The sequence below is a fragment of the Dama dama genome, chromosome 5, assembly GCF_033118175.1.
Source record: "Dama dama isolate Ldn47 chromosome 5, ASM3311817v1, whole genome shotgun sequence".
NCBI lineage: Eukaryota > Metazoa > Chordata > Mammalia > Artiodactyla > Cervidae > Dama > Dama dama.
In genome coordinates, this window is record NC_083685.1 from 10,504,533 (window position 1) to 10,521,494 (window position 16,962).

Below are 16,962 nucleotides of genomic sequence, written 5' to 3' on the forward strand. Positions count from 1 at the left end.
CCCAGGACTGCGCCTTCCAGCCCACAGATGTAGCTGTGTTGAAAAGAGCCTGTTTAAATAATAAACCAATCAGCCAGACTCAAAGTCAGCTCATGAACAAGGCGGGGGAAGGCATTTGGTGCAGGGGCGGCAGTGTCCCTAGCTCAGAAGCTTTGACAGGGAAGGTTCACCATCTGTCTTTGAGCGAGTGGAGCCCAAGAGACCGCGTTCAGGTCCAAGTGGTGTCCCTTCGGTCAGCTCAGACAGCGCGGGGGTGTGCCTCTACCTCTCTGAGCCTCAGTTTTGCCATCCGCGCTAGTGTGGTATGAGGGGCAGGAGCGGAGACCCAGGTGGCGCTCCCAGCGCGCGGTGGGCCTTTGAGCACAGCAGCTGCGCCTGTTACTTTTACCAGACTTGCACCTGTTGCCAGCTCTGGGGGGCTGGCTCTGTCTGTGGTGGATACGGAGGGACCCCCACCCCGCTGCCGGCTTGGGCCCAGAGGAAGCCAGGACGCCTTATGGAGCCAAGGCACCGGGTGTGGCCGTGGAGAGGCCACTGGGATTGGCCCTGGAGGCTGGTTCCTTTTCCTCTGTTACCTAGACACACACTGACTCCCTCTAGTTCCGGTTTGCTACAGACAGGAAGTCAGGAGTCTTCCAAAGGACCTGGAGGGGGAGGGGGACCTGCAGGACCTGACCTTCCTTGGAACAAGCTTCTGATCAGCGGGGGCAGGAGCCTGGGGTAGGTGGGGCCAGGCCAGCCTTGGGCGTTGGAGACCAGGTCAGGCAGCTGGGAGGGGGTGTGGGCCGCAGACTCAGGCCCTGGGCGAGGCCTTGCTTCCTCCTCACAGCCTCTGAGCAGGGGTAGGGTTGGGGACGGGGTCACCAGGAAGGACCAGACTGGCGGCCCCGGAGCTCGGGCCCCGTCATTCAGGAAGCTGTGCCGTTTGAACCCGGCATCGTCCTGTGATCACCACAGCCTCTTGCGGGCAGATTTTTGGGGTTTTTTGGGGGAGTCTCCGAGGAGTCATTCCTGTGACGCACTGGACTTCGTTATGCCGGCGACGGGCGGGGAGGCAGTCCTATCACCTCTTGAAGTCGGTTTCCCATCTGTAAAGGGAGGGTGGGAATTCTAGCCTCATTAGAATGGTTAACGGAGACCATGGGTGCAGTGTGCCCAGCACCAAGCCTGTTATTAGTAAAGGGCCGTGAGCCAGCCATTGCTTTCCGAGGATGGTTATCACCAGGCCCCGACCCCAGCGGGTCAGCACTGGGGTGAGAGTGAGCTGGTCGGTGAGCACAGGGCAGGGCATGAGTGAGGGCATGGCACGTCGGGCCAGGCTGGGGGCGGCTGAGGGTCGCAGGAAGGGAGGATCCCCCTGCAGCTGTACCCTTCTTATCTCAAGAATGGGGAGATGCAGAGCCCCGCCCCCGTTGGCTGCCTGGTGCCCAGGTGATGGAAGCTCACCCTCAAGGCCGATCCGGCTCCCTCGCTGCTGGAGCCTCTGGGGCCAGGCTGCCTGCCAGCTTCTGCAGAAACAGCCTGCAGAGCAGTCCTGCCTGCTCCTCTCTGCGGAGGGGGTGGGGAGCAGCGTGCCAGCCTCGTCCCGGCCCCCACCTCCCTGGTAGCCCCGAGACTTGGGAGGAGCTTGGAGCCCGAGGTTCGGCTTCTACCTGGTCAGGAAGGCAGGTACTACCTCTCCAGGCTGTGGGCTGAGCCGGCTGAAGCTCCTGGGCATTTAAATGGGGACCTGGCCCCTCCCTGTGACGTGAGGCCCCTCCCGCCCGGTCTCTCCGCCTTGCCCTGCGGAGTCAGGCAGGCATTTCTAACTCCCGGCCAGCCAGCCACACAACCCTGTCGGGGAGGGAGCCCCAGTGCCCGGCTCCCAGAGGTAGGAGAGCCCCGGGGGGCGGCCCTGGAGCCCCCAGAGTGCCGCCTCCTTGGCCGGGAGCCGAGCTCTGGGCGCTGACCTGGCCAGGCTGGTCCGGGCTGGCACCTTCCTGCCCCGGGGCTGGTCTTTTCTCCCATGGGTGGGGCCAGTGCTCAGAAGTTGCTCGTTAACTCTCAGGTGCAGGCCAGGAAGGTGCCGGCCCTGGAGGCTGATTTCCCAGGATCCCTCTCCCTCACCCACTCCCCACTTGCTCTCTGCAGACGCCCTGCTGGCGGACCTGGAGTCCACGACCTCCCACATCTCCAAGCGGCCCGTGTTCTTGTCTGAGGAGACCCCCTACTCCTACCCGACTGGGAACCACACGTACCAGGAGATCGCCGTGCCGCCCCCCGTCCCACCGCCCCCATCCAGTGAGGCCCTCAACGGCACGGTCCTCGACCCCTTAGACCCCTGGCCACCCAGCACCTCCCGATTCGCCCACCAGCAGGTAAGGTGGGGGATGGGGGGCGCTCAGAAGTCAGCTTCGGGGCCAGTGGAGTGGGTCTGGCAGGGGCTCGGGGAGCCCAGGAAGTTGGGGGGGGTGCGGCAGAGGCAGGAAGCATCTGGCCCTCCCCACCCGACGCCACGTGAAGGGACAGTGACCAAGCGTTAATCACCTGTCTCCTGGCCAGAGTGTGGAAACTCCCTGATGAGGCTGGCCGTGAGTGGGAGGCTCCCCGGGGTGACGCGGGCTGTTCCTTCTCAGCCCCCCCGCCCCCGGGGAGGCACTGAGCACCGTTCTCCCCACAGTCTCAGTCCTCATCCCCCGTGTACGGCTCCCGTGCCAAGACTTCCAGCGCCCCCAGCCCCCAGGACAGTGGCGGGCCCCCGTGTCCCCGAGCCGGCGAGGAAGATCACGTGTACAGGTGCCAGCCCCTCCCCCTGCCCGGGGGTCCCACACACCATGCTGGGTTGAGTCAGCCGAGGCTGGGCCAGGGTGCTGGAGGAGGGCGGGGGCTCCTCCCCGGGTCCTCGGGTTACCGCGGGAGGCGTGGTATGGCCTTATCTGCCGCCCCTTGCAGCCGCTGGGCTGGGTGTCATACCTCCCTGCGTGGAGGAAGGTTCAGGAACTGAAGCAACGCTTCCTTCCTCCTCTCTTCTCGCCACATCCCTTCCCCACGCTCCGTCCTTGGGCTGCTGGAGACTCGGATTCCCCCCCCACCCTGCCTGGTTCTCCTGGAGGATTTGGGGAGCTTCTCTCACCGCAGCCTTCCCTTTGCTTCTTGAAGCTTTCCCAATAAGCAGAAGTCAGCCGAGCCTTCGCCCACCGTCATGAGCACCTCCTTGGGCAGCAACCTCTCTGAGCTCGACCGCCTGCTGCTAGAGCTGAACGCCGTGCAGCATAACCCCCCGGGCTTCCCCGCAGGTAGGACCGGGCTGGGGGGCCCCTTGCTGCTCCAAGCCCCCCTGCCGGCCTCAGGTCCCTGCGGGGCTCAGGGCTGAGCAGCTCTTCCCTTTCCTTCTCCCAAGATGAGGCCAACTCCAGCCCGCCGCTGCCGGGGGCTCTGAGCAGCCACTACGGCGTCCCGGAGAATAACAGCCCACTGGGGGGTAAAGCCGGACCACTGACCAAAGAGAAGCCCAAGCGGAACGGCGGCCGGGGCCTGGAGGACTTGCGGCCCAGCGTGGAGAACCTCTTGGATGAGCTGGAGAGTTCCGTGCCCAGCCCCGTGTGAGTCTCCACCGGGCCCTCCCGGGCTGAAGCCCCTGCTGTTTGCCGGGCCCCGCACCAGGCCCTGGGGGACGGCAGTGAGTCACACAGACACAAGCCTGCCTTCAGCGAGCCACCGTCCCTCGGGGAGGACAGACCCTGGGGGCCCGGGGGCACCCGAGCCCAGCGGCTGTCGGTGCAGGCTTTTTATTTGTTTCTGGCTACACGTGTGGCTTGTGGGATCTTAGTTCCCCGACCAGGGCTGGAACCTGTGGCCCCTACAGTGGACCCCCAGGGAAGTCCCCCAGTGTAGGCTTCGGAGCCACGCAGTCGGGGCCACATCTTGGCTCTGCACTTACCGAGTGTCGTCTCTCAAGCCTTCGTTTTTCCATCTGTAGAAGGGAATAAAGGGAAGTGAGGTCGTGGGGATAAGACCCCCCGCCTCAGTGGGCTGAGACCTGATAAGACCCTTAGAACACATGTACCGAGTCCACGTGGTAAGCGCTTCCCCAGGGTCAGCTCTTCTCGGTGTTTCCGCGTGGCTGGAACAGCCTCACGTGTGTGTCCGGCGTCGTGGAGCCTGCACAGGATGCCGGGGCTTGTTGCATAGGCCAGCTTGAGCTTGGGCTTCTGGGAAAGGTGCCGTTTGAGCTGCCTTCTCCTTTCCCCCATCAGCTCCGCTTGGCACTCTGTCCCACTGGCTGACAGAAGCCCCCCCCCCCCCAACAGCGACGGGTCCCCAGGAGAGACTGGGAGCTGATGGGCTTCCCCAGGGCTGGGTGGCGGCAGGAGCCCAGTGTTGGAGCCGAGGTGTTGACCCTCCCCTGGGGAGGGGAGGGCCATGCTGGGGGCGCTCGGGCTGGCCCCAGGGGTCCCCGCTGATGCCTCCTTGCCTGCCCGCAGCCCTGCCATCACTGTGAACCAGGGCGAGATGAGCAGTCCCCAGCGAGTCACCTCCAGCCAGCAGCAGACGCGCATCTCGGCCTCCTCCGCCACCAGGGAGCTGGATGAGCTGATGGCCTCACTGTCGGATTTTAAGGTGCCCTGAGGTGCCTCCCCCTCTACCTTGCCCTGCCCGCTCAGAACCCACCGGTCTTCCCCTCCTGTACCCCAGCGTGAGTGGCTGGGACTTGGCCACTCAGGGTTTGGGTGCCTCGCCCCGAGCCCAGGACGCGTGGGCACCCAGCAGCCTGTGAAGGCTGGGGACGTGCTCAGTGGGACATTCCTTCCTGCCTGGGTGCTCCTGGCTCCCTGCCACACAGGCAAGGGATCAGGAGACTGAGACAAAGGGCCCAGTGTTGGTGGCTGCTCTTGGCGGGGGAGGGCGGGCTCCGCTAGGCTGGGTGGGATCCTCCACCCAGAGGTCATTTGTCCCGGAGCCCCATCTCCCACGCCGGCTGGCTGTCCCCAGCGTGTTCTCTTTCTTTTCTGCCTCTGACTCCTTCGCCAGCCTCCTTCCAGCCTCCATGGGCCTCGGAGGCCCACAGGCTCTTGTCTGGGAAACCTCATCCATCAGGCTCTTGGGCCACACCTGCCGGAGGTGCCCTGTTCCCTCCCCACCGCCTGCCAGACCCCCGAGGAGTTTTGTGTGGAGGAGGCAGTGCCTCGATGGGTCCTGATAGTGACTGAACTCCAGTTCGCGACCATTACTGACCCCACCCTTCCCAGGGTGGGGGAGCATGGTTAGGGAACTGGAGGAGGGGCACCAGCTTTGGGCCCTAGGGGCACCTCCGAGCGAGCCTCTGGGGCTTCATCTGGGGCGGACACAGCGGCCTGCGCGTGTGAGCCTCCTGAGCGGCCACAGTCAGGAGCGTGTGCCGGACTCAGGCGGGAGCCCCGCCCCAGCGCCCTTTGCACTTTGTCATTTTCAAACCCCCTTGAGACCCCCTTGAGAAACTGCACTGGTTCTCATTGCGCCCCAGGAATGAGGTCTTGGGGGGGATGTAGGAGAGCTGGGATCGTCAGGGAGAGACAGAGCTGGGAGCTGCCTGTGGCTGCCTGTCTCCCGATCGTGCCTGGGCTGACCTCCCCGTGGTCCACCCCACCTTAATCTCTTCTCTCTTGTCCCTGCTCGGACTAGGAGCCCCACAGGCGTGGGTCAGAGGCTGCTTTCCGCTGCCTGGGTTCTTTTTTTTGTTTTTTTTTTCCCCAAAAAAGACAAAAATCTTTATTTGGCTACGCCGGATCCCAGTTGCAACATGTGGGGTCTTCAGTTGCAGCATGTGGGATCTGGCTCCCCTACCAGGAGTCGGACCGGGGCTCCCTGGATGGGGAACGCGGGGTCCCAGCCACTGGACCGCCAGAGAAGTGCCCCCACCCCGCTGCCTGGCTTGGATGGCAGCCAGGGAGGTGGAGCCCAGGAAAACCCTTCTGGGGCCTGAGTCTTCTTCCAGGGCCAGTTCTGCTTCAGCTTTGCTGCCATCTTGGTCTGGCCAGCGCCGACGGTCTGGTCAATGCAGATGGCCTGGCCAGCGCAGACGGCCTGGTCAGCATAGATGGGTCAGTGCAGACGGCCTGGTCAGCATAGATGGGTCAGCGCAGACGGCCTGGTCAGCGCAGACAGTCTGGCCAGCATAGATGGGTCAGCGCAGACGGCCTGGTCAGCGCAGACAGTCTGGCCAGCGTAGATGGGTCAGCGCAGATGGCCTGGTCAGCGCAGACGGCCTGACCAGCATAGCCGGGGGCTGTCAGAGCCTGAGGCCAGCCCGCCCCCAGTGTGCGCCCCTCCTCACCTCCCATGTCTCTCTCCTCCCTCTGTCTCTTGTCTCTCTCCTCCTCCAGACCAGCTCCTCCTCTGCTGTGGCCTTGAGCTCCTCGGGGCTGCCACCTGGCTCAGCTCCACCCTCACACCACAGCCTCCCCGCTCCACCTCCTCCCGGGCCCTCTGGAGGCCTGCCACCCCCTTGGAAGCCCTCCCCTCAAGGCCACAGTCACACCCGGGGAGTCCTCTGTGCCGAGGACAACGTGGCCCCTGGCCAGCTCGATTTGGCTGGCCCTGGGCTGATGCCTGAAACCCCCAACTCAAGGTCTCCCTCCACGGAGGGTTGGCCAGGGCCACTGGTTGTAGAGAGCCAGGCTCGCGTTTGGAAGGACCCACCAGACCAGGTCGGGGAGCTCTGCAGGGCGCCTCCCGGCCACACTCTACCTTATGCTGGGGGCACAGGTCCCCAGGAGCCTGGGGCCCCCCAAGCGCCGTCGGCCAACACTTTGCACCTGGAGGAGGAAGTGGCTGCCACTCGGCAGGGGCCGTGGGCTCTGGGTGCGCTCAGGCCTGAGCCCCCGCGGGGAGCTGCGCCCAGCTTCCACGAGGTCACCAAGTCAGCCGTTGTGGCCGTGGACCGTCAGGCCGTCTTCCCGGATACATGGAGCCTCGCGGAGGAACGTGGATGGCAGGAGAGGGCAAGGCCCGAGCCAGGGGTGCCGGAGAGCAGCCGCCGCACCCCCATTGAGGATGAGCAGCTAGGTGGAGAGACGCCCACGGCGGGCGGCCTGGTCAGGCCAGCCCGGGGACCTGAGACCCCCAGGAGGCCAGAGGGTGCCACCGAAGCCGCCACCGAGGCCAGGACGGGCCAGGCAGAACTCCCACAGGCTGTGGCCGTGGACACACCCAGCACCACCGAGAGGATTTCCACGGCTGGCCAGGCAGGCGCGCTCGCCCGGCTGCTTGGCGTGGCCCTGCCTGGCCGACTGCATGCGCTCCCTGTCTGCGCATGTCTGCTTGGGCGGCTGGTTGCAAGAGGCTGCGGCCTGAGACCCCGACGGCCAGCGCTGGGCAGTGAGCTCTGTGGGGCTGGCAGAGCTCCCTGGGCCCCGGAATTTCTCCTAGTGACAGCTGGCCTCTTGCTCGATGAAGGCTTTTTCCTTTAGATGAGCTTCGCCCGACATCCTGATGGGATGTGTGTGGAATGGTTAAAAGCATGGGCTTTGGAACCTGCAAGAAGTGAATGAATACAAATCACGCCTCCAACACGTGCGCCCCGTGTGACCTTGGGCAACCCCCCTGCCACCAGCCTCAGTCTTCTCATCTTTAAAATGAGGGAAAATAGACCATTTCCCCCAAGGTTGTCCAAAGGATTAAATGAAACAATGCCTGGAAGTTGCTTCGGAAGAATACAACATGCCGTCCCCAATAAGCTGTGGCTGACGTTATGTTATTATCTGCTTTTTGCTTGATTGAAATTTTTAGGCCCTTTTCAAAAGCAACAACAAAATGAAACCAAACTACTAGAAACAAGTAGGTTATAATCCTACTTATATAAACGAGGAAAAAAAAAAAACTGGTTAAAGGATTTAATGGAAGAAAAGACTGTTCTTTTTGTTTCTATTAAGAAACAAAAAAAAAAAGGAGGGAAAATTCTCAAGCCCGTCCGAGAGTGTCCACTTAATGTTCTTTCACATCATTCTTGTAATAACCCCTTAAAGCAGTTGAAAAAAAAAATACCATTACCGCATTTCAAGGATGGAGAAGCTGAGGCCCTGGAAGTTCAGGGTCTTACCCAAGGTCAGGGCCCCCTGCCTCTGCCCTAGCTCTGCTCTGCTCATCTCTGATGGTTGGGTTTTGCCCTCCCCTCCTGGGCGCCCCCCCACCCCCACCCCCCGAGTGTGGACTGAGCCGCCTCTGCTGAGCCCAGAGCGGCCTGTGACAGCGTGCCTCCCCCCTAGATCCGCTCGGTGATCAGGAGGAGCCGGGAGACCGGCCACGCTCACCCCATGTCCCGGGAGCCCTCCCCTCGCCGCCGGCTGGACCCCGCCACCCTAAGCAGGACCCCGTCCCAGGAGCGGCTCATCGCCGAGCTGCAGGGTCGGCTGGGCATCCGGCCGGAGGCAGAGGAGACCGCGGGGGCCACAGGGGCCTCTGCCGAGGACTGGCTGACCGAGGGTGTCGTCATCACTGTGCAGCCGCGTGGGAGGCGGGCTGGGGGGCAGCTGGTGGAGAAGGTAGCGAGCAGATGCCCCCGGGCTGGGCCGGGGCAGAGAGGGCCTCCGGTTCTTCCCCAGCCCTGGCCAGAGGGCAGGCGGCGGGGTGGGTGGCGGTGGGGGGAGGGGGGGGTCCTGTGTCCTCGAAAGGCTGGCCTCACCCCTGATGCCAAGAGTGAGAGGCCCCGGGAGCCCCCGCCCCCCAAGCTGCTGTCTCCTCCACCACCATCGTCCTCATCTCTGTCCCTCTTCTCTCCCTCCCAGGTCGTCTTTCCTCCTGGCTCTCCTATTCCCCTGCGGAGAACCTTCTCTGTTCTGCCTTCTCCTCCTCCTCCTCCCAGCCCTCTGCTCCAGCACCGCAAAGACGCCTCCTCAGCCAGCAGCTCTCCTCCCCCACCCAGCCCACCCACCCCCTCCACCCCGGGGCCCCCCGCTATCCCCTGCGGCCCCTCCGGGGTCCAGAGCACTGGGATGGGGCTGCGGGGAGTCGGCGTGCAGGGCCCCGCCCCGCGCGCAGCTGCATCCCGCTCCGTGAGGTCCATAGGCTGCCAGACGGACGAGGATCCGCTCTTCCCCCCGATGCAGGCAGGCCTCCCGGGGCCCCGGCCCCACCTGTGCCTGTCCTTATGCTCCAGCGGCGTCCCCACTCTGCACACACACGTGCACACGGCCCTGTGTCCCTCCATCCACAAAGTACCATGTCCATCCTTGCACTCGGCCTTGTGCCTCCATCCACAAAGTACCTGAGAGGTACCACAGCCCTTCCTTGGACTTGGCCTTGACCCTGGACCCTCGCTTCACCTGATGTCCACACTCGCTCCCTCCCCTGAGGTGTCAGTCGCTCCTCAGTCCCGCCCCTGGCTCCCTCTGAGGATGCTGTCCTCAGAAGGAAAACCAAACCTGTTTCCCCTGCAGCCCCAGGCCTGGTACCTGGCGAGGCTCTGGCTGGTCACCTCCACTCGCTCAGTCCCGTGCCTTTGGTGGGCTTACCTCTCTCTTCCCTCTTCATCTCTCCCTGGGCCCCTCTCTCTCATGGCGGTTTTTCCGTAGGCATTTTTCTCCTGATTTTGGTTACTGCCAGTAGGGGGGGAAAGAAATCCATTCTCTTAGTTCATCCTAAAGTCCCTTTTGTGACAAGGTCTAGTAACAAGTTCTCTTATTCTTTCTTCCTTAATTTGAAAAAAATAAAAGCATCCCTTCTCGTTTCCTCCCCTAAGATGCAGGGCCTGGAACAGAGAACGGATGGCGAGCTGTGCTGGGCGGCCGGCTGGCCTCTGAACGGCAGGCAGAGCGGCCCCGAAGGGCAGGACGCGGGAGGGGTCAGTGCCGAGGCTGGGGCTGCAGGTTCTGCTTGCGGTGTGTTCCGGGGCCGGGTCAGGCCCACCACGAGCCCCTGGGTCCCCTGATGCGTTGCGGAGACTGTTCCCACCTGAGGGCTTCCAAGGCCCCTGGAGGGGCTACACTTCGCCTCAACCTGTCTGTCCAGGAGGGAGAGACGCCCTCAAGCGGCAGCAAGTCCCCGCCCCCCAGGCCCGGGTGTGCTGACCCGCCCTCTCTCCCTGTCTCCGCAGTTCATGGCCCAGGGGAAGACGGGGAGCAGCTCTCCCCCAGGCGGCCCCCAGAAGCCCGGGAGTCAGCTGGACAGCATGCTGGGGAGTCTGCAGTCTGACCTGAACAAACTGGGGGTCGCCACGGTCGCCAAGGGAGTCTGCGGGGCCTGCAAAAAGCCGATCGCGGGGCAGGTGATGAGGAGGGGTGGGGCCGGGCGGGGGGCGCGGGAGGCAGGGTGCCCGGGGGGTGGGGCCTGGTGCCCGGGGGGCAGGGCCGGTCCGGAACCGCATCCCCACGCCCCTCGTCAGGTGGTGACGGCCATGGGGAGGACCTGGCACCCGGAGCACTTCGTCTGCACCCACTGCCAGGAGGAGATCGGCTCCCGGAACTTCTTCGAGCGGGATGGACAGCCCTACTGTGAAAAGGACTATCACAACCTCTTCTCTCCGCGCTGCTACTACTGCAACGGGCCCATTCTGGATGTGAGTGCCCGGGTGCAGGGCGGGGGCCGGGCGAGGCCCAGAGAGTCACGCAGCAGGCCCGAGCACACACAGCCGGAAAACTGGGATTCGCCCTCTAGCCTGAAGTGCAGCCCGTCCTAACGCCCATCAAGCTGCCGTCCCCCCCGATCCCTTCTGCCGAGGATAGGTGGAGCGGAGTGCGGGCTCCCTCGCTCTTCCGCTGTGTGACGTTAGGGAAATGCCTAGCCTCTCTGGGCCTCCGTGTCTACACTTACAAGATGGGTGGCCCAGTAGAACCTATGACCTCAACTGCCTGTGAGGATTACAGGAGATAGAGCGTGTCTGGCACGTCACATCCTTTTCAATAAATCGGAATTCTCAGTGGTGTTCAAAGCACAGCTAGGAGAGACCCCCGTCTGGGGAGCATCACGCCCCTTCCTTGGCCCGGGTGGGGGTGGAGGGGGGCGGGGAGGACCGCCTGGCCTGCAGGTCTGCCTCAGCTGGGGCTGGGGGGTCTCTCCCGCGGGCCAGCCGCTCAGCAGGGGCCGCACACTTGGCTTCCACAGAAAGTGGTGACGGCCCTCGACCGGACGTGGCATCCGGAGCACTTCTTCTGCGCCCAGTGCGGCGCCTTCTTCGGGCCTGAAGGTACTGAGCCTCGGGGGGCGGGCTGGGGCGGAGTCAGGGCGGCCCCTCCCCGAAGCCTGACCGCCCCCCGACCCCGGCCCCTCAGGGTTCCACGAGAAGGACGGCAAGGCCTACTGCCGGAAGGATTACTTCGACATGTTCGCGCCCAAGTGCGGCGGCTGCGCCCGGGCCATCCTGGAGAACTACATCTCGGCCCTCAACACCCTCTGGCATCCTGAGTGCTTCGTGTGTCGGGTAAGGGCCCCGTCGCTTCCTCTGGAGGCCCGAGGGCGGGCCGCCGTGGGAGAAGCGGCTGCCTCCCCGTGCTTTCTGAGCCCCACGCTCAGGGCCCGCTCGATCGGGTGGGAAGGCAGGCGGCGCCCTCCCTCAGGCGCAGCCCGGCCCGGGCCGGGGCTTGCGCAGCGGCTGCGAGACTCGAGAGCAGGGCAGACCTGCGCAGCCGCCCGGGTCAGGCCGTGTCCAGAAGCGGGGGTGAGAGTGACACGAGGCAACAAGCCTTCAGCCGCCTCGGCGGACAATGGACGATGGTTTCCAGACTGCATGCTGGGGGGTGATGGCCCCCCGATGTCATGAGGGTTCCAGCAGGGGTCCCCAAATTAAGTAAGTTTGGGAAACACTGTTCATTGCAGGCCTTCTCAGTCTTTAATTACCTGAGTGTGCCTGCAGCGCTCTATAAACGGGAGTCTAGGATGCGAAGTTTGACCTGGGAACCCTTTTTTTTTTTTTGACGCAAGGGTTTCTGGGCACATGTGCTGCAGTGCCCAGGAGTCAGACCTGTGTTTGAATCCAGGCAGTGCAACTTAGCATGCTTCCCTGGGGGCTCAGTGGTAAACAATCTGCCTGCCAATGCAGGAGATGCGGGTTCGAACCCCGGGTCAGGAAGATCCCCTGGAGAAGGAAATGGCACCCCACTCCAGTATTCTTGCCTGGACAATCCCATGGACAGAGGAGCCTGGCGGGCTACAGTCTGTGGGGTCACAAAAAAGTTTGACATGACCTAAGGGACTAAACGACAAACACAGGAGTGCAACTCGGCAGCAGCGGGTCAAGGTCATTGTTGGGAGAACGGAGTGAGGGTTAGCGCCACGCTCGGCACGTAGAGAATGCTTGTCGAGGGGGAATCTCCCAGTGTGACTGCCCCGACGGGTCCCCTGCCCGCACCCGGGAGCTGCCTCGGCCCCCAGCCGCCCAGCCTGAGCACCCCTGCCCGTCCTCTCTCCAGGAGTGCTTCACGCCGTTCGTCCACGGCAGCTTCTTCGAGCACGAGGGGCAGCCCTACTGCGAGGCGCACTACCATGAGCGGCGGGGCTCCCTGTGCTCAGGCTGCCAGAAGCCCATCACGGGCCGCTGCATCACCGCCATGGCCAAGAAGTTCCACCCGGAGCACTTCGTCTGCGCCTTCTGCCTCAAGCAGCTCAACAAGGGCACGTTCAAGGAGCAGAACGACAAGCCTTACTGCCAGAACTGCTTCCTCAAGCTCTTCTGCTAGACTCCCGCGTGCCTCCCCACCTGCCCCTTCCCCGGCCCAGCCTCCTGACTGCTGCTGGGACCCAGAGGCCTCGTCCCGGGGGGCCGGGGTGGGGGGCGGTGGCGAAGGGGCCCGACTGAAACTGGAACCGTGTCCTCGGCGATGGCGATGGCTTCCCTTTCCCCCTGCCAGTGCCTCTGGGCCGCTTCCCTCCTCCCGAGGCTCCCCCGAGGCGGAGGCTGGAGATCCCACCTGCGTCCCCATGAGCCCGCCTGGCCAAGCCAGCACCCCACACTGGAGCCATTTCTTACTCGTATCTCGGCAGTGAAGCCGGGGGTGGGGAGGGCAGGCAGGCTCAGACGAGGCCTCTTTGCATCCTTATCCCCCACCCCAACCTCGTCAGCCCTGTTCCGAGAGTACTGGGGGGACGCCAGCTCCCCCCAGGCAATGCCAGCATCCACCCACCCATCCACCCAAGGGCGGATGTGCCCACGGGGCCACAGAAGGCTCCTCGCGTGCCTCCTGCCCTTCCCATCTCCCCAGGCCTGGGCAGCTGCCCCCAACACCTGCCCCCCGCCCCCCCACAACTGCTCTGGTTCTACTGAGAAAGGCCTCTCCAGCAATAATGTTTTCTAGTCACTTCCTCCATCTCCTGGGACAGCTTGAGGTGGCGAGTGTCACCCCGTTGCCTGGACACTGTACCGACTTTGATAGTTTTCTACACTGAGGTTTGAATTCGTATCGTCTGAGTTGCTTTTACTTCTCTATATGAAGATGATTTTCAAGAGGTTTTACCAATGTCTCCTTTTGTATGCCTCCCCCGCGTGCCGCCGCTGGCCCGGTGCACACCGCGGTGGCTGCGGGACGTGCGGGGCCTGCCTTGTACTGAGGGCTCGGGGCGGGGAAGCAATTCATATTTTATTTTTTTCTTAGCAAAGCAGGTGAACGGGGAGCGGCTCTGTTGACTCTCCATCTGTAACTTCACAGCTCACCGGGACTGTTTTTATAAACTGCTGTATTTCGAACCCCCTTCCTTACTCCCCAGGCCAGCAAGCTCTTCACTGAGACCGGCCTGAAGGGTGTCATGCCCTCTGGGGCCTAGAATTCCGAACCTCATCCGTCCTGTTTCTGAGCGGGGAGAGAGGGGGAAGTCCACTCTGGGGGTGCCGTTTCCCTGTGTAAGCCGTTAGGGGCGTCCACAGAGAGACTTTCTGGCCACAAAGAGAACATTCTTGGCCTCCCCACTCCTACTCTGGGGGCCCTTTCTTCTTCTGCCTCCTCAGGAAAGCTGGAATCTGATTTTGACTGTTAGTCTTATTGATTCTACTGGGCACGTCCTTTCCCCAAACTTCCTGCCTTCCCTGGAGACTGGTGGTGGCCCCCGGGGAGAGAGCCCACCCCGGCTGTTGCCTGGGGGCCTGATAGGATTCTGGGCGGAGGGACAGGATCCCTGCGAAGCAACAGGAAGCCCCCTGAGGATGAGACAGGCAGGGCTGGGGTTCCGGGTCAGTGGAACGGGGGCCCCTAAGTGAGGACAAGCCAGACCCACTCCACTAACCTCATCAGAGGCTGGGTGTGCTGAGCTTCTCAAGAGGGGAAGGGGGTCCCTCCTTGGAGGCGGGGCTGGGAGCAGCCTGGGTCTGGGGAGGTCGGCCAGGCCCTGCCACAGGTCTGATGTCTCCATTTCTACCCATAGGCCTTATTGCTCTGTTTACAGTGACCCACCCCAGACCCCTCCCCTAGAGGATCTGGGGCTTCCAGAGGTTCTACCCTCGGGGTCGATGGTTATTTGATGATTTGATTTTTAACTTTTTTTTCCTCTGTAAACTTATAACCTGGCTTTTTCCCATTTTAATTCCTGTGATTTATGCCAATAAAGTTTGCCATTATTTTCACCCGTGCTAGTGCTATTTCTTTGTGGTCCGAGATGAACAGGTCTGCCCCAGAAGAGAGACCAAACCCTCCCGACTCACAAGCACCGCAGTTTGAGGGTCAGTCACTGAAGTTCACTTAGCCGAGGCCAAAGCCCTCACGGGGCACTTGTGGGCCTCCTGGTTTTCTTACCCACTGCAGTTTGCCATGGCTTGACTCCCGTGGGCGTGGGGGTGTGGCCTCTCACTTACCGATGGGGAAGGAGGTTCAGAGAGACCCGATATCCTTTGAACGAGTAAAGAGACAGGCTGTGAACCCAGGGCTCGTCTCTGTTCTTATGTTGACCAGACACACCACCACTGCCCCCCAGTTCTGGCACCGCATCTTGGGTGTAGAACCTTCCTTGTTGAAAGTGGATGTGAGAGTTGGACTATAAAGAAAGCTGAGCGCCTAAGAATTGATGCTTCTGAACTGTGGTGTTGGACAAGACTCTTGAGAGTCCCTTGGACTGCAAGGAGATCCAACCCATCCATCCTAAAGGAAATCAGTCCTGAATATTCATTGGAAGGACTGATGCTGAAGCTGAAACTCCAATACTTTGGCCACCTCATGCGAAGAGCTGACTCATTTGAAAAGACCCTGATGCTGGGAAAGATTGAGGGCAGGAGGAGAAGGGGACGACAGAGGATGAGATGGTTGGATGACATCACCAACTCAATGGACATGAGTTTGAGTAAACTCTGGGAGTTGGTGATGGACAGGGAGGCCTGGCGTGCTGCAGTCCGTGGGGTCGCAGAGTCGAACACAGCTGAGCAACTGAAATGAACGGACTTAATAGTCTATGATGGATCTCGACTGCCCCCTGGTGGTCATGTCTGTATTTGCATGCATGCTTCTTCCTTGGCTCTTGTCAGAGCCATAACTCTAGTCCTGGGCCTTTACAAACTTCCTGGACAGTTTTGTAGATTTGCAGTCTCCCTGTTGTTTGGAATGGTCCTCCAAAAGCTGCATGTCGATTTCAAGTCTGAACCTTGACCATTTCACATTGAGCTCAGAAGTGAAAATTACCTTCACCCCTCACCCAAAGATCATATTTCCAGCTCATGTTGGACATGAACATGGTCCACTTCATTGTAACTGGCTCACTCAACTGTACTTTATGTTTTCCCGTGTCAGTAAATAGAGATGGGCATCATTTTTTAATGGCTTCATGGTATTCCATTATATTGATGTACTACAATTAGAGACAATATCATCAGAGGCAGGATGCCCTTGGGAAGTTAATATGTCAGCATGTATATCCTTGCAAAAGTGCATTTGAAGGAAGACAGCCTTAGGGTTTGGAAGGGACTGTATTACATAGTGAGACTCATGGGCTTTGAACTTGCTTTTAGATTTTGGTTCTGAAGCCATCATTAACCAGCTGAGGGACTTGGGTGATTTCTTTAACCTCTGTGAATTTTCTTACCAGTAAAATGGTACTAATCGTGTATCTCCTTGGGGGTTTGTTGCAAAGATGAACAGCGGTAATGTGCACAAAGTACAATGCTGAGCGTGCAGTAATACCCTGTCACTAAAAAGAGATCTTAGCAGTAATGGACTCCAGCAGTTGTCTATACAGGCTCATCATCAGGAAGCTTGAAAACAAAATACCAGGGTTTCTAACTTAGTCAAGTTAAAAAGGATGGAATTGGGGAGAACCACCCCTCCCCTTCCTACTCTAGGATCCAAGCTTATTCATTAAAGACGTATTTAATGATATAGCACAACTGTTCAAATAAATGTTGAATGAAAGTGTAATAAAATATGTTGACATTAAGTGATTTCCTCCTACATTCCAGGAACTGTGTTAACACATACCTCACGTAATCCTCATGGGGTGTGAATACTATTATCCTCATTTTACAGATAGGGAAAGAGAGGGTCAGCAAGGTGAAATCACTTCCTAAGATGACCAACCTAGCAAGTGACAGAATAAGGATATGAATTCATGTTATCTGATTGCAAAATCTGCATCCATTCATTCAACAAATATTTATTATATGCCCATAGGTGCCAGGCTCACGGCAGAGAGAGAGACAATTTATTTTAGTGTGTTACTAGGTGGAAGTACTACCAAAAAGTTAAACCGGAGGAAGAGGGAAGTGGGAGTGGTTTTTGGGGTAATTCTGAATACGGCAATTGGGGTAGGCCTCCAGCAGGTGATCATTGAGGCAAGACGCGATGGAGGTGTGGATATCAGCAAGAAGCCTTCTAGGAAGAGGGAATAGAGAGTGCATGAGCCCTGAAATGGGAGCGTCACCCAGTTGGGAGGAACTGAGTCAGTAGGCAAATCGGAGATGAGATGATGGGGTGGAGGTGGGGAACAGATCATGTAGAGCCTTGTAGGCCATTTTCGTTTTAGGTTTTTTACTAGCAGGGAAATGGGGAGACTCCAAAGTATTGCGAGCAGATGAGGAAGTGATCCGACTTAGGTTTAAAGGAT

General features: G+C 60.6%; 1 protein-coding gene across 2 annotated transcripts in view; it reads left to right on the plus strand.

Moving 5' to 3' along the window:
• Positions 1 to 14,500, plus strand: part of PXN (paxillin) — a 42,742-nt gene extending 28,242 nt beyond the window's left edge. The window contains exons 2-14 of one of the 2 annotated variants that reach the window (XM_061141772.1): positions 2,131 to 2,357; positions 2,660 to 2,775; positions 3,139 to 3,275; positions 3,380 to 3,581; positions 4,464 to 4,599; positions 6,342 to 7,202; positions 8,223 to 9,062; positions 9,695 to 9,796; positions 10,049 to 10,219; positions 10,337 to 10,510; positions 11,056 to 11,137; positions 11,223 to 11,371; positions 12,360 to 14,500. In XM_061141772.1, coding sequence (XP_060997755.1) covers positions 2,131 to 2,357; positions 2,660 to 2,775; positions 3,139 to 3,275; positions 3,380 to 3,581; positions 4,464 to 4,599; positions 6,342 to 7,202; positions 8,223 to 9,062; positions 9,695 to 9,796; positions 10,049 to 10,219; positions 10,337 to 10,510; positions 11,056 to 11,137; positions 11,223 to 11,371; positions 12,360 to 12,626 — 3,464 coding nt within the window. In that variant the 3' untranslated portion in view covers positions 12,627 to 14,500. The remainder of the gene's footprint in view (positions 1 to 2,130; positions 2,358 to 2,659; positions 2,776 to 3,138; positions 3,276 to 3,379; positions 3,582 to 4,463; positions 4,600 to 6,341; positions 7,203 to 8,222; positions 9,063 to 9,694; positions 9,797 to 10,048; positions 10,220 to 10,336; positions 10,511 to 11,055; positions 11,138 to 11,222; positions 11,372 to 12,359) is intronic. The other variant, XM_061141771.1, reaches the window with a different exon arrangement.
• Positions 14,501 to 16,962: the final 2,462 nt, after the last annotated feature.